The sequence below is a fragment of the Pituophis catenifer genome, unplaced genomic scaffold (genome assembly GCF_029215685.1).
Source record: "Pituophis catenifer annectens isolate HBS135680 unplaced genomic scaffold, rPitCat1.0.hap2 SCAF_3, whole genome shotgun sequence".
NCBI lineage: Eukaryota > Metazoa > Chordata > Lepidosauria > Squamata > Colubridae > Pituophis > Pituophis catenifer.
Genome location: NW_027256883.1, coordinates 216,722,129 through 216,738,417, shown reverse-complemented (window position 1 = coordinate 216,738,417; position 16,289 = coordinate 216,722,129). Strand labels below are relative to the sequence as shown.

The 16,289-nt window shown below is 48.2% G+C and overlaps 1 protein-coding gene across 1 annotated transcript in view; it reads right to left on the bottom strand.

Moving 5' to 3' along the window:
* Window positions 1–16,289, bottom strand: part of STAG3 (STAG3 cohesin complex component) — a 74,949-nt gene that overhangs the window by 33,702 nt on the left and 24,958 nt on the right. Inside the window, exons 10-17 of the mRNA XM_070941922.1 lie at window positions 9,530–9,609; window positions 9,241–9,348; window positions 8,731–8,833; window positions 8,523–8,634; window positions 3,685–3,791; window positions 3,512–3,604; window positions 3,059–3,148; window positions 2,698–2,898 (exon numbers count right to left, since the gene is read on the bottom strand). Of these exons, the coding sequence (XP_070798023.1) occupies window positions 2,698–2,898; window positions 3,059–3,148; window positions 3,512–3,604; window positions 3,685–3,791; window positions 8,523–8,634; window positions 8,731–8,833; window positions 9,241–9,348; window positions 9,530–9,609 (894 nt within the window). The remainder of the gene's footprint in view (window positions 1–2,697; window positions 2,899–3,058; window positions 3,149–3,511; window positions 3,605–3,684; window positions 3,792–8,522; window positions 8,635–8,730; window positions 8,834–9,240; window positions 9,349–9,529; window positions 9,610–16,289) is intronic.

Below are 16,289 nucleotides of genomic sequence, written 5' to 3'. Positions count from 1 at the left end.
AGACTTACCTAATGGCGATAAAAGCGGCGAAAACTAGTTATTTTGCCGCTCTTATCGCGTCATCAGATAATCGCCCGGCCACCCTGTTTAGGGTGACCCGCTCCCTCCTCCATCTGGAAGTGCGGGATGACCCCTTGCAGGGCCGAGCTGAGGACTTTGTGCAGTATCTGTATGACAAAATCGCTCAGATTCGGGAAGGGCTGGCCTCTGACTGGGTATGTCCGGACGGGATGACTGAGGCAGGTCTTGAGAGTGTTATCTGGGGGGAGTTCGATCCTGTGGCTCCCGAGGACATGGACAGGGTCCTGGGACGGCTGAACGCGACCACATGTTTATTGGACCCGTGTCCCTCCTGGTTGGTACTGGCTTCCCAGGAGGCGACACAAGGGTGGCTCCAGAAGATTGTTAACGCTTCTTTGAGTGAGGGGGTCCTGCCGGCCGCTTTGAAAGAAGTGGTTGTGAGGCCTCTCCTCAAGAAGCCCTCTCTGGATCCAGCTGTTTTGGCTAACTACCGTCCAGTCTCCAACCTTCGCTTCGTTGCGAAGGTTGTTGAGAGTGTGGTGGCGCAACAGCTTCCCCGGTACCTGGATGAAGCTGTCTATCTAGACCCGCTCCAGTCCAGCTTCCGGCCTGGGCACAGCACGGAAACGGCATTGGTCGCGTTGGTGGATGATCTCTGGAGGGCTCGGGATAGGGGTTGCTCCTCTATCCTGGTCCTGTTAGACCTCTCAGCGGCTTTTGATACCATCGACCATGGTATCATGTTGCACCGGCTGGCGGGGTTGGGAGTGGGGGGCACCGTTCTGCGGTGGTTCTCCTCCTACCTCTCTGACCGGTCGCAATCTGTGTTGACAGGGGGGCAGCGGTTGACCCCGAGGCACCTTGCTTGTGGGGTGCCACAAGGGTCGGTCCTCTCGCCCCTTCCGTTCAACATTTATGTAAAGCCGCTGGGTGAGATCATCCGTGGCTTCGGGGTGGAGTTCCATCAGTACGCTGATGACACCCAGCTGTACATCTCCACCCCAGGCCACCCCAATGATGCCCTTGAAGTGATGTCCCAGTGCTTGGAGGCCGTGCGGGCCTGGATGGGGAGAAACAGGCTCCGACTCAACCCCTCCAAGACTGAGTGGCTGTGGCTTCCGGCGTCCCGATATAGCCAGCTGACGCCATCACTGGCTACTGGGGGTGAATCACTCGCCCCCACGGAGAGGGCTTGTAACTTGGGCGTCCTCCTGGATGCACGGCTGTCTTTAGAAGATCATTTGACGGCCGTGGCCAGGGGGGCTTTTTATCAGGTTCGCCTGATACGCCAGTTGCGCCCCTTTCTAGATCGGGACTCCCTACGCACAGTCACTCAGGCACTCGTCACTTCCCGCCTGGACTACTGCAACGCTCTCTACATGGGGCTCCCCCTGGGGTGCACCCGGAGGCTCCAGCTGGTCCAGAACGCGGCCGCGCGGGGGATTATGGGGGCGACGAGGTGCTCCCATGTGACACCTCTCCTGCGCGAGCTGCACTGGCTCCCGGTGGTCTTCCGGGTGCGCTTCAAGGTGTTGGTGACCACCTTTAAAGCGCTCCATGGCTTAGGACCGGGATATTTACGAGACCGCCTTCTGCCACCAATAGCCTCCCACCGGCCAGTACGCTCGCACAGAGTGGGCCTCCTCAGGGTGCCGTCCGCCAGACAATGTCGGCTGGCGACCCCCAGGGGGAGAGCCTTCTCTGTGGCGGTGCCCACCCTCTGGAACAACCTCCCCCCAGAGATACGTACAATAACAGACCTCCGGATTTTTCGTCAGGCCCTGAAGACCTATTTATTTCAACTAGCTGGGCTGGCTTGAGTTAAATTTTAAATTGATTTTAAATTGGATTGTTTTAATTTACGGCCAAAATATTTAATTATTTTAAACTGTTTTTAAATTTTGTATGTCTTGTTTTTTACTTTGGCTGTTCACCGCCCTGAGTCCTATTTGGAGAAGGGCGGTATAGAAATTGAAACAAATAAATAAATAAATAAAATAAATATCCAGTTCTTGCAACCTTTCGTCATATGTATTCTTTCTAGAAGCTCTACATCTTTTTTATATTGTGGTTACCACAACTGGACGCAGTATTCCAGGTGTGGTCTTACTAAAGCAGTATATAGCGGTACTAACACTTCACGTGATCTTGATTCTGTCCCTCTGTTAAGGCAGCCTAGGACTGCATCGGCCTTTTTGGCAGCTGCAGCACACTGCTGGCTCATGCTTAAGTGGTTCTTTACTAGGTCTTCAAGATCCCTCTCATAATTACTGTTGTCAAGCCAGGTGCCATCTATTCTAGTTTTTGTTGCCTAAGTGTAAAACCTAAGTTTTTCTTCACAATGAATTACATTTTGTTGGATAGGTCCCAGTGTGTAAGTCCGTCTAGTGACTAAATCAGTGGGACCAATGAAATACTTGGGACTTTAGTAAGGCATTTAACAAAGTAGGCCACAATCTATTGCTCCTTTACTACGATTATGTCAATTGTGACTAATAAATACTTAAAACTTCTGGAAAGAACCAGAATCCTTCTGCCTGAACTAGGCACCCTTCTCCAGGCCCACATTTCAAGGCAGCTCTTCATGTACTCCAGAGCAGAATCCTATCATCAAACTGCTCCCACTCTGAAAATTCATTTGTGCCTAAACACCTCCATGGGGTGCAGTTCTTCTACCTGGAGGAGTTCAGTAGCCTCGTGCTGGAATTTATCCGCCAGATAGTCCATAATGCAGCTACGAGCAAAATCCACACGGCTGTAGAAAGCAAACTCTGTGCGGCAGAACAGCTGGAGAGTCTGGGAAGCCAGCTCCAGCACTTCACTGCTGGTGTGCTTTTCCACCACTTCCTTTAGCTGGCTCAGCAGCAAGTCTAAGTACTGGGAGGAGACAGAGAGTCATCTCAGCAGTGTCCAAGCGCAAGCCTTGAGGGCGGGAGGGGGATGGATTTGGACTTTTGGGGGAAGCAGGAGGAAGAGTCTCCTTAGGAGAAACAAGGTACAGGGGGAGAGAGGCAGGGTAATGACAAGAGTCTCCTACCTTCTCCAGGCGGCCTGAGCTGTAATGAGTTAGGTCAAAATAACGCAAAGCCTCCAGCAGAGGTCCTACTTTCTCAGCATCAGCAGAGAACTGCCAAGACAGAGCAGAGAAGTGAGGACTGAGGGTACTAATAGAACATGCTGCTCTTTGCAAGGAAAGCCAAGTGCATCAACCATCCAGGACCCTGAGTGGACAGATAAATCCCCAAGTGGCCTCAATGACTTTCAAAGAATGCTAGGGACCACATGATTGCAAAGAATACAAATCCTTCTTCCATTCCCCATCATTCAGTCAGAACTGAAGAAAAACTGAAGCAAAATGTTTTCAAGGGGAAGAAAAAGTTGAAAAGCAACTTTGGAACAGCCACCTAGAACCAACAGGCAGTGCTACATCCCAACAAGAACACAATGCTTTGGTTTCTCCTCCTGTTTAGTAAGAGATGAATGCATTCACCTTAGCTAACAGCTGGGGCAGTAGAGGGACAAAATGCTGTGCGAGTCTTAAACGCTCTTCAGACTGCACTTTGCGTTCCCGAGCAGAAAACACCTGACAAAGCAGAAAGAAGAAGAGAAGGAGATGGCAGGAAATGGTCCTTGTGAAAGGAGAGGAAGAAACAAGAAGTTTACCTTCTTTCCAGAGAACCTGCCAATTGGTGGGTGCCCTTCTGTGGCCTGCCGCATACTGGCCACCAAGATCAAGATGAGGCTGCTCTCCTTTAGATCACCCAAACCTGCTGAGCAACACAGCACTTTAGCTATGGAGCATCTAACACAGAAAATGAATCCATATTATGCAACTAACACAATCTATAACCCTAAATGTGTAGCTACTGTTCCTTAAATTTGCAGAATTATACCAGTATCCATAAAGAAGCACCAATTTAACTTATTTCTAATTGGATGCAATAAACAGATTTTTTAAATATAAACTGCCAAGCCTTCTTGAAAACCCCTGGATAATTCCCTCGGATATTTCTCCTAAATATGTTTAACAAATAAGGGATCATTACATATCCTTGCTTTCAGGGATGACCCACTTGCCAAGCACTCTGCTTATTCTCATTCATTATTTATCACTGTTCTCACATTTATATCAAACATTCCATAATTATTGTCACGGGGGATTTCAACCTTCCATCTGCGGGTGAGGCGTCAGAGGTGGCTCGGGAGTTCATGGCTTCCATGACGGCCATGGACCTGACCCAAGTAGTTCAAGGCCCCACTCACATAGGGGGACACACTCTGGACTTGATTTTTATCTCTGGTCAGTGGCTGAATGATCTTGGTAGAGGGGACCTAGACATCAAACCCTTGTCATGGACAGATCATTCGCTCCTCCACTTGGACTTTCCTACCGCTTTCCCCCACCGCAGGGAGACGGAACTGACCAGATGGTTCCGTCCCAGGCGCCTGATGGACCCCGAAAGGTTCCTGACAGAGCTTGGGCCGTTTCCTGAGACTCTGACACACGACTCGACTGAAGAGCTGGTGGCCGCCTGGGAAAGGGCAGCCGCTGGAGCTTTGGACCGCGTCGTGCCTTTGCGGCCTCTGACCCGATGCCGATCTCAATTGGCTCCTTGGTTCTCTGAGGAGCTGAGAGAGATGAAGCATCGGAAAAGACGCCTAGAGAGCATTTGGAGGACTAGTCAATCCGATTCCGACCAGACACAGGTGAGGTCTTATATCAAGACCTACCTAGTGGCGATAAAAGTGGCAAATCTAACCATTTTTCCGCTCTTATCGCATCTGCAGAGAACCGCCCAGCCGCCCTGTTTAGGGTGACCCACTCCCTTCTTCGGGGGGGAGTGGGGAAAGATCCCTTGCAGGGTCGTGCTGAGGATTTTGTGCAATTCCTGCACAATAAAGTCGCTCGGATTCGTGATGGCTTGGACTCCGATTGGATGAGTCCACGGGAGGAGACGAGGACAGGTCTTGAGAATGTTATCTGGAAGGAGTTTGATCCTGTGACTCCCGAGGATGTGGACAGGGTTCTGGATAAGATTAGTGCCACCACGTGTTTATTGGACCCGTGTCCCTCCCTGGCTGGCTCCAGGGGATTATAACTGCTTCTCTGAGCGAGGGTGCCTTTCCTGCCGCCTTGAAAGAGGCGGTAGTGAGGCTCCTCCTCAAGAAGCCTTCTCTGGACCCGGCTGAATTAGCCAACTACCGTCCGGTCTCCAACCTTCGTTTTGTGGCGAAGGTTGTTGAGAGCGTGGTGGCACGACAGCTTCCCCGACACCTGGATGAAGCTATCTATCTGGACCCGTGCCAGTCGGGCTTCAGGCAGGGGTACAGCACAGAAACGGCATTGGTCGCGTTGGTGGATGATCTCTGGAGGGCTCGGGACAGGGGTTGCTCCTCTGTCCTAGTCCCATTAGATCTCTCAGCGGCTTTTGAAACCATCGACCATGGTATCATGCTGCAGCGGTTGAGGGGGTTAGGAATGGGGGACACCGTTCTGCAGTGGTTCTCCTCCTTCCTCTCCGACCGCTCGCAGTTTGTGTTGGCAGGGGGACAGAGGTCAACCTCGAGGCATCTCGCATGGGGAGTGCCGCAAGGGTCGATCCTCTCGCCCCTCCTGTTCAACATTTATGTGAAGCCGCTAGGTGAGATCATCCGTGGTTTTGGGGTGAAGTGTCATCTGTACGCTGACGACACTCAGCTGTACATCTCCACCCCAGACCACCCCAACGATGCCCTTGATGTGATGTCTCGCTGCCTGGAGGCCGTGCGGGTCTGGATGGGGAGGAACAGGCTCAGACTCAACCCTTCCAAGACCGAGTGGTTGTGGCTTCCGGCGTCCCGATATAGTCAGCAGATGCCATCGCTGACTATTGGGGGTGAATCTTTGCCCCCCACAGAGAGGGCCCGCAATCTGGGTGTCCTCCTGGACGTGCGGCTGTCTTTAGAAGAGCATATGACGGCCGTGGCCAGGGGGGCCTTTTATCAGGTTCGCCTGATTCGCCAGTTGCAGCCCTTTCTGGACCGGGAAGCCCTGCGCACAGTCACTCACGCCCTTGTTACCTCCCGGTTGGACTATTGTAATTCTCTCTACATGGGGCTCCCCTTGAAGAGCACTCAGAGGCTCCAACTGGTCCAGAATGCGGCCGCGCGGGTGGTTATGGGTGCAACCCGTTGCGCCCACGTGACACCCCTCCTGCGCGAGCTGCACTGGCTCCCAGTGGTCTTCCGGGTGCAATTCAAGGTGTTGGTCACCACCTTTAAAGCGCTCCATGGCACAGGACCCGGGTACCTTTGAGACCGTCTTCTGCCACCGATAGCCTCCCACTGACCAGTCCGCTCCCACAGAGAGGGTCTCCTCAGGGTGCCATCGGCCAAGTCATGTCGGCTGGCGACACCCAGGGGGAGGGCCTTCTCTGTGGGAGCCCCAGCCCTGTGGAATGAACTGCCCCCGGAAATTTGTAAGATTTCTGACCTCCGGGTATTTCGCTGCGCACTCAAGACCCTGTTGTTCCGCCAGGCTGGGTTAGCAACATAATTTTAAATTGGATGTTTTAAATTTTGGGGGTTTTAAATTAAGCCAAATTTATTTAGTATTTTTAAATTATTTTAAATTGATGTTGATTCTGTTTTTAAATAGGCTGTACACCGCCCTGAGTCCTTCGGGAGAAGGGCGGTATAGAAATAAAATTATTATTATTATTATTATTATTATTATTATTATTATTATTATTATTATTATTATTATTATTATTATTAATTTTCCTGTTTACTTTCACGATATGCTTTTGCTAAAATTACAAACACAGAATAAGCTTCTTACAATTATATGTTTCTCAATGACCTGAAAAGGAAAAATTATTAATTCAATTTTATTAATTCAATTTATATGCTGCCTTTCTCCAGAGACTCAGGGCGGCTATAAAAATGCAGCATGCACAATTTCTTTCCAGCATGAAGAGGAACATAACTAAAGAACATAAAGTACTTCCAGTAACTATAGCAATCATGTCAGAAAAGCTAAAGCTCAGAATGAACAAAGGCTTGCATAAGAGGTAAGAAACATCAGAGTCCTTGGTACTCTGAGCCTAGTGGTTTGCTTCCAGACTTTTCATCACCCAAAAAGGTAATACCATCAGTGTGAGTGAGTGTGGGGTTCTCTCCCAGTTTATATACAGTAGCTTGCCCTGCCAGTGTTGGCGGGGGTGTAGTTTTCTCCTTGGTGATTCCTTGATTACTGTTTTCTGCTCATTTGTCTGGTGTTAATCCTTGCTTATTGGGGTGCTGGCTGCTACGTCTTCTGGTCTTTTGTTTCTTTCTTAGGTTTTCTATTGTCTCTGAACTATAAATCTGGTTTATCTCTATGTTATCTATTGATGACTGATTTGTCTAAATGCCAAGTTTCCAGGAATTCCCTGGCATTTTTGGATTTGGTTTGGTCTAGGATACTTTTTTCCCTGGGTGATAATGGGCTGAGACTGTCCATATGCATGCTGGGATTAAGAAATTTTCATCATGTCTTCCAACTGCTGGCTTTTGCTCATGGATATGCTTTGCCTGTCTTCTGCCTATCTGTCCTATATAGTGGCTGTTACAGCCCTTACACTGTATGTTGCAGGGCTACTGGGACCATTGGTTTAGTTACAGTGTTTTGGAGGGCTTTAACTGGAGCAAAACCCACACTCACTAGCACTGATGTTAGTTGGCTGTGATGAAACATCTGCAAGCAAACAACCAAGTTCTGAGAGCACCAAGGTCTTCACAGTTCAATCCTGAGCTACAGGAAGTCTCTTCCTTTGTCTCTTCCTCACTTCTTTGGGAAGTGAGAAATGAACAGAAAGCCATGTGTAGATGCAGCCAAAGAAAGCAGTCAATCTGTATTGGGACAAGGAGAAACATTATCTTAACTTCCTTGTGTCGGTCTTCTCAAAAGGGAAATGGAGCTCTAGCTGGTCATCCAAATCACTTGAGCCCCCACCTCCACCCCGGACCAGATTCAACTGGAAAGTACAGAAGGAATGTACAGAAGGAAGAGGACGCCGGGTCTGCTTTAAGTAGTCATGTGATTACTTTCATAAGGAAAGTTCTTATGGAAAGATCAGAGTATCCCAGTCAAATCACATTCAACATGAATCCACAATGTGATATTGTTGCTAGAAAGGCCAATAATATCTTGAGAGGTATTACAGGTAGTCCTTGCTTAATGACTGTCCTGTTTAGCAACTGATCAAAGTTACAACAGCATTTTACAACCAGTCCTCACACTCAAACCTGTCGCAATATTCCCACAATAATGTGACCAAAATTTGGAAGTTTATAATCGTCACAGCATTCCACAGTCAAAGAACAGCACTTGCGCACTTCACAGCCAACTTCCAGCTACGTCCATGGGCAGAGATCCCCAGAATTTCAGGTGGGTTTTAAAGAAGTCAGAGGGCACATTTTTCCCATTCATTTAGCAACCAACAGCTGATATGAGCCAAAGCCTACCCATCTCTGCTCACCTTCTATGGAGGATTCCTCCAGCAAAAGGCCAGTCAGCACTGGCCAGTCCTTCAGCAGGGCAGATGCACAGTCCCACAGGCTATCAACCAAATAGGCGGCATGGTCATGGAACTGTGGGTGGAGAACAAAGCATTGCACTAAAACCAGCCTGGCTAAGGGTCGCCACGACTCTTCACCTTCTCCTTATGGCTCAAACGTTTCACTCACCTCGCTTTCAATAAAGAACACCAAAAGCAATTGAAGGAAGACACGAGTGCCCTCATGGCGGTCCCCTGATTTTGCCCTGGCGTCCACCTTGGGTGCCAAGAACCTACAAGCCAAGCTACCATCATTAGGAAACAGAGTCCAAGTCAGAAATCTTTGGGAAGAAACAGGAAATTGCATTCCAATGCACAACAGAGTGCTTGCTCAGTATGCTGAGATGCATTGGGGGGCAGGGGCGGGGGTGAAATGCTCTCAGTTCAGACCGGATCAAGCGATCCGGTAGTGATTGTGGCAGGTGGTTCGGAGAACCGGTAGCGATGGAGGCATGAGGCTCTGTCCACCCGCCCGGGTGTCATTCATGGTTTTAGCCAGGAAGTAATGTGTTTTTTACCCTCTTGTGCATGCACAGAAGGTTTTGCCCATGCACAGAGGGTCTGTGTGGTGCGTGCACTTCCGAACCAGTAAGGATGGTAAGTAGATTTCACCTGGGGGGGAGGGGGGAACCATACTCACTTTCTATATAAAAATCCACCTGCAGTAGCAGCTAAAGGACGACTGGAAGCATAAACCAGTGGGAAGACCCTTTCACAGTCAGCGTCAGTGAGTGCACCGTCCATATTCCTGCACAGAGACCAGTCTTAAGTGCACATGAAAAATGTCAATTCCCAACACTTCTAAGTCAGGGTAGAAAGGACAGACTCAAAACACAGGAGACCCTCTGCCACTCCATGCAGAGAATATTGACTTTGAGGAGCAATTCAAATGCTAACAGTGCCTTCGTATTACTCTTGGCATCACTTACTGAAGGATAAGAGTAAGCAGCCTCACAGCTTCCGTTGCCACTTGAGGCTCTTTATCCAGAACCATGGACACAATCCGTTCCTGCAGAAAAACAAGAGGTACTGGAGGAGGGAGGATACCAACTAGAATACCACCCACTTTTTAGGAATGGTTAACTATCTCGTTGAAAATGCATCAAATGTATATTTCCGTACTTAACAGACAAATATGTTTCAGCTTGCTGGCTTATTTATTTATATGATCTTTCCATATCTTTGTTGTCAACATTTTGTAATTTATTAAAGCCGCCACAGGTGCACTGAACCTCCACTATGTAAATACACAACTCTAGGAACCTGCCTCCAGTCAAGACTCCTCTCCTCTGCCAGGACATTGCAGAGGACAAATAATACATTTCATTTGTACATATTTGATTGTTATCAATATATCAATATAACCCAGAATCTTGAAAGAGCCGGCAACCCTGAAACTGCTGGATGACCCTGGAGAGGAAGGAGCTAGACTACGAAAACAGGTTGCTATCCTTTCCTCAGTGTGAAGGGAAATGGGTGTAATAAAGGATGTTTTTGTTGAAAGAGGCTAATATGGGTGGAAAGGCAGGCTTGGAGCCTCCTTAGAAATACAGAATTTAGACATACCAAGTCTGCTGGTAGTAAGGCCGGGCCTTGCTCTTTCTCAAATGCTACATTTCAACTGCAATTCTTATGTTATCATTTCAGAAGGTACATGACCTGTAACCACCTTGTGGGCTTTGGGACTCCTCTGTGTTCTTCTGGTGAAGAGCCCAGTAACCACTGCAGTTGTGCTTGAACATAACAGATTAAGTTGCATCTTTTATCTCCAATAGCTTTGGCTCTTTAGTTAAGCGGGCATTTACCCCACAACAAAACTGTCCTTTTTGGGACACAGCTAAGATGAGAGTTGCCTATCTGAGGGTGCAAAGTGTACTTCGTTTTGACATCTCAAAAACAGGGCTGTCCTGAGCATTTCTGGAAGTCTTCTGCAACCACTATACTAACTTCAAAATAATTAAACTGTAAGAATGGATTTTCCCCACAAATAATTTAGCCACAGTGCTCTGTGCCAGTTGTCTTCAAAGGCAACCCGACTAACTCTACATTGCTGTAGCATGCAGTAATTGTGTGATGGTTTGGTGATCATAATATGCAAGTTACAAAAATTAAAGTTGCTAAGTTACACTTGTGCAATGAAAAAAAAAGGGGAAGCTTAGAAAACTTCCAAATAAGGGTCACAAAAGTTCAACTGGTGTGACCCATCACCCCAACAATTCCAATCTCTGATTGAGACAGATTGCCGAGATGAGGCTTCTCACCTAAAACTGCACCCAAGTAAGACCAACCCCAGAAAGACATAAGAGGACAGGAGTTGAGAGAGAAGTTCTGTGCTGTAAAAACCAACCCATGAAATATTCCCCTCCCTTGCAATCCCCATACGGTTACTATCATAATAGTACTATTCAGTTACTTTTACTACAATATTTATACTATATAGGTAGTCCTTGACTTAAAAACACAATTGAGCCCAACATTTCTATTGTGATGTGAGACATTTGTTGAGATTTGCCCCATTTTACAATCTTTCTTGCCACAGCAGTTGATTAATTAGTAACCTGGTTAAGTGAATCTGGCTTCCCCACTTTGCTTCTCAGGAGGTCACAAAAGGGGATCACATGACCCTGGGATAATGCGACCATCATAAATATGACCCAGTTGCCAAGCGTCTGAATTTTGATCATGTTTGTGAGGATGTTGCAAAGGTTGTAACTGTGAAAAACAGTCATAAGTCACTTTTTTCAGTGCTGTTGTAACTTTGAACAGTCACTAAACGAACTGTAATAAATTGAGGATTACCTGTACTCTATACTACCCGGTGTATGCTCTATTACTATTACCTGTTGCACATGCTATGCTCTATGCTACGGATGTCAAACTCATGTTGTCACATGATGCATCACAACTTTTTTCCCCCTTCACTAAACCAGGGGTGGGCATGCCCAGAGCGTGACGCATCCAGCCTGCAAGTTTGACACCCCTACTCGATGCCATTGATACAGGGGTCTCCAAGATACAGGCAGGCCTCAGCTATTTTGTTTAACAATGGCTCAAAGTTATGACAGCCTCAAAAGTTTACGACCTGTCCTTGCACTTACAACCATCATAGCAACCCTGCAATCACATGATGGCAATTTGGACATTTGGCAACTCACTGTTCTGCCCCAGCTACGGACCCCAAAGAACGCAGCACACACAAAGTCCATTCAAACCTTAATTTACTGAATAAACCAGTCTTTTACAACAACGGCTGTTAATTAATTGCATTAACAGCTGCCAAGAATTCAAAGAATAATAACTGAAAACTTATTATGGTTGACAGAATGCCCAGAAGCAATTTGCAGAAAGCTGATAAGATAAGCAAGACAAGACAAGAAGATATGTGAACTAAGTTGTTCCCTGCAAATGGCTTCAGTCAGCGTTCCTCCTTAAATAGGCTAAGGGAGTGGCCGATTAGCCCCAAGCCTTACTCCTGAGGAGCCACTCCTGCCTTTTGGCAGCTCTGCGCGCCCGTGCATTGAGAAGAGGCTCCTCCTCTTCATCCTCTTCACTTAAGGGAGCTTCTGGAGGTTCTGAAGGCCCTGGCTGAATCCCCGCCTCTAGCACATCATCTTCTCCAGCCTCCTCATTGTCCAACTCGAGTGCCAGCTGCCCAGGCTGCTGGTGCAGCACCACACCAGCCTCCTCACTGTCTGAATCAGCTACTAGCTGCACAGGCCGCGAACGGGCCACAACACTCACTCACCTTTACAACCAGTTAAAACCTCCTGCGGTCATAGGATCGTGACCTTCCCAGCTGGTTTACGACAACGAATCACAATTGGACAAGCTGAGTGATCAATCGTGATTTGCTTAAGTACTACAGTAAAAATGGTCATAAAATTGGATTATCATGTGATGATTTGTTTTATGACTGCACCAACGTACAATGGAAATTCCGGTCCCAATTGTGATCATAAATCTTATCTCTAATTAACCTTGGTCATACGAACAAGCTAACTGCATTACTAATGTGGGCAGCCTCCTGCCCGCACCACCTTATCTTTCTTGGTGACCTCAATTTACCTCTTATTAATTGGACTCTAAACGAATGTACAACCGAACCTATACATGCAACCCTGTACAATGCTGTTACAACTCTGGGGCTGGATCAATTGGTAACAAACAACACTTGGCTCAACAACTGCCTTGATCTCATCCTCTACAATATTTTAAACTCAATTTATGGTCTACAAATTAAAGAATCTTTTTCCAACAGTGACCACAGCATGATTGATTTTTGTCTCAATTTACGTCCTTGCAAAGAGAGTCATAATGATGGGACACCAAATTATAACTTAAAAAAAAACTAACTATGATCTCATAGCTGCCAACCACACATCTCTTGATTGGCACCTTCTGTTCACTGGCAGTAATACCACAGAAAACCATTATAACACTTTTATGCTCGAAATCAAGAGTCATTAAACTATACGTACCATTAATAACCCCCAAAGCCCCTCCCCCCCAAAAAAATACCCATAACAATAAGAAAGCTTCAATCCCAAAAAAAATCTCTTTGGCAAGAAAACAAAATTGGCTACGTAGCTAATTTTAAAAACTGCTACAAAGCCTTATTTATTTATTTATTTATTCAATATATATATCGCCCTTCTCCTAGTGCAGTGGTCCCCAACCCCCGGTCCGCGGACCGGTGCCGGGCCGTGGAGTACCTGGCACCGGGCCGCGCAGCGGCCGGGGGACATGAACGCTGCAGCGCAAAGGCTCCTGGACCGTGCGCAAAAGCTCCTGCGCGCGCTCAGCGGGCCACGGTAAAATTATCAAAGGCTGATTGGTCCGCGGCGATAAAAAGGTTGGGGACCACTGTCCTAGTGGACTCAGGGCGGTGCACAGCCAGAACTAAAATACATAACAATACAAAATTTAAAATTAATTAAAAGAATTATATACTTTGGCCCGAATTAAAACAATGTGAATTAAAACCCATTAACAAATTAAAACTAAACAATTAAAAACAATTAAAAACTAAAAAAGGGGGCAGGGTTCACGCCAGCCCTGCTTGCTGGAAAAGAAGAGTTTTCAGGGCACGGCGAAAGACCCAGAGATCCGATATCCTTCTTATCTCCGGGGGCAAATCGTTCCAGAGGGCGGGAGCTGCCACAGAGAAGGCCCTCCCCCTGGGGGTCGCCAGCCGACATTGCCTGGCCGACGGCACCCTGAGGAGTCCCTCTCTGTGGGAGCGGACTGGTCGGTGGGAGGCTATCGGCGGCAGAAGGCGGTCCCGCAAATACCCAGGTCCTATGCCATGGAGCGCTTTAAAGGTGGTCACCAACACCTTGAAGCGCACCCGGAAGACCACTGGAAGCCAATGCAGCTCACGCAGGAGAGGTGTCACATGGGAGCGACCCCTCGCTCCCATAATCCCCCACGCGGCCTCATTCTGCACCAGTTGGAGCCTCCGGGTACTCCTCAAGGGGAGCCCCATGTAGAGAGCATTGCAGTAGTCCAGGCGGGAAGTGACGAGTGCCTGAGTGACTGTGCGTAAGGAATCCCGATCCAGAAAGGGACGCAACTGGCGAATCAGGCAAACCTGATAAAAAGCCCCCCTGGCCACGGCCGTCATATGCTCTTCTAAAGACAGCCGTGCATCCAGGAGGACGCCCAAGTTGCGAGCCCTCTCCGGGGGGGCCCTAACTCACCCCCAATAGCCAGCGATGGCACCAGCTGGCTATATCGGGATGCCGGAAGCCACAGCCACTCGGTCTTGGAAGGGTTGAGTCGGAGCCTGTTACTCCCCATCCAGGCCCGCACGGCCTCCAGGCACTGGGACATCACTTCAAGGGCATCGTTGGGATGGCCTGGGGTGGAGATGTACAGCTGAGTATCATCAGCGTACTGATGGAAATCCACCCCAAAGCCACGGATGATCTCACCTAGCGGCTTCACATAAATGTTGAACAGAAGGGGCAAGAGGACCGACCCCTGAGGCACCCCACAAACAAGGTGCCTCGGGCTCAACCTCTGCCCCCTTGCCAACACCGACTGCGACCAGTCGGAGAGATAGGAGAACCACCGCAAAACAGTGCCCCCCACTCCCAACCCCTCCAACCGGCACAGCAGGATACCATGGTCGATGGTATCAAAAGCCGCTGAGAGATCTAACAGGACCAGGACAGAGGAACAACCCCTATCCCGAGCCCTCCAGAGATCATCCACCAACGCGACCAATGCCGTTTCCGTGCTGTGCCCAGGCCTGAAGCCGGACTGGAGCGGATCCAGATAGACAGCTTCATCCAGGTACCCAGGAAGCTGTTGCGCCACCACACTCTCAACAACCTTCGCCAAGAAGGGAAGGTTGGAGACCGGACGATAGCTAGCCAAAACAGCCAGATCCAGAGCAGGCTTCTTGAGGAGGGGCCTCACCACCGCCTCTTTCAAGGCGGATGGCAAGACACCCTCGCTCAAGGAAGCGTTGATAATACTCTGGAGCCAGCCTCGCGTAACCTCCCGGGAGGCCAGCACCAACCAGGAGGGACACGGGTCCAATAAACATGTGGTCGCGTTCAGCCGCCCCAGTATCCTGTCCATGTCCTCGGGAGCAACAAGGTCGAACTCCTCCCAAATGGTAGTCTCAAGACCGACACCCATCATCCCATCTGTACCTACCCAGTCAGAGACCAAGCCTTCCCGAATCTGAGTGATTTTATCGTGCAGATACTGGACAAAATCCTCGGCACGACCCTGCCGCCAGATAAAAGCAGAATGCACTAATTACCATTGCAAACAGCTGTTACACTCGAAATCCACCCGAGCCTTCTATAATTCATAAACGCCAAAAAAGAGCCTTGGTAGTACAGGGGTTTAAGGCACCCTGTTATTAAGCTGGTTATTAAGACCAGCTGCCTGCAATTACTGCAGGGTTCGAATCTCGCCAAGGCTCAAGGTTGACTCAGCCTTCCATCCTTTCTAAGGTAGGTAAATTGAGGACCCAGTTGTGGGGGCAGTAAGCTGACTTTGTATAAATATACAAAAGGATGAAGGCTATTGCTGAGCACATTGTAAGCCGCCCTGAGTCTTCGGAGAAGGGCGGCATATAAATCAAATTTAAAAAGAAAAACAAAAAAAAACTTAAAAGACTTGAAAACTATCCCACCCCTAAAAGGACCTAATGGGGAAGACTGTAATGATGAAACTGCTAAGGCCAACCTCTTCAACACATTCTTCAGTTCAGTCTTTGTCAACAGCAATGGCTTCTGTCCCACAATTCCTAGTTGTACTACAACAAATTGCAATGACAGCACTACGCAACCTAAAGCCAACTCTATTTATTGGCCCTGATGGATTATGTGCCTACTTCTTGAAGCAGCTTTCCACTGCCATAGCCAAACCTCTAAGTATAATCTATGAGGTATCTTTCAGAACCAGCTCCTTGCCCGACCTATGGTCATTAGCCATGGTCATTCCTATCTTCAAAAAGGGAGACCCCAGCCTAGTAGAAAATTACAGACCAATGTCACTGTGTTATGTCACATGTAAAGTCATGGAATCAATTATAAACCAATCCATCACCCTCCACCCATCACTTGCAGGGATCCAGAAATGCCTAAGAGCTTAGTTTTAACAGTAGTTTGTTGTGTACCACTGAATCAAAGGCTTTGCAGAAGTCTATGTAAATTGCGTCTATTGCTT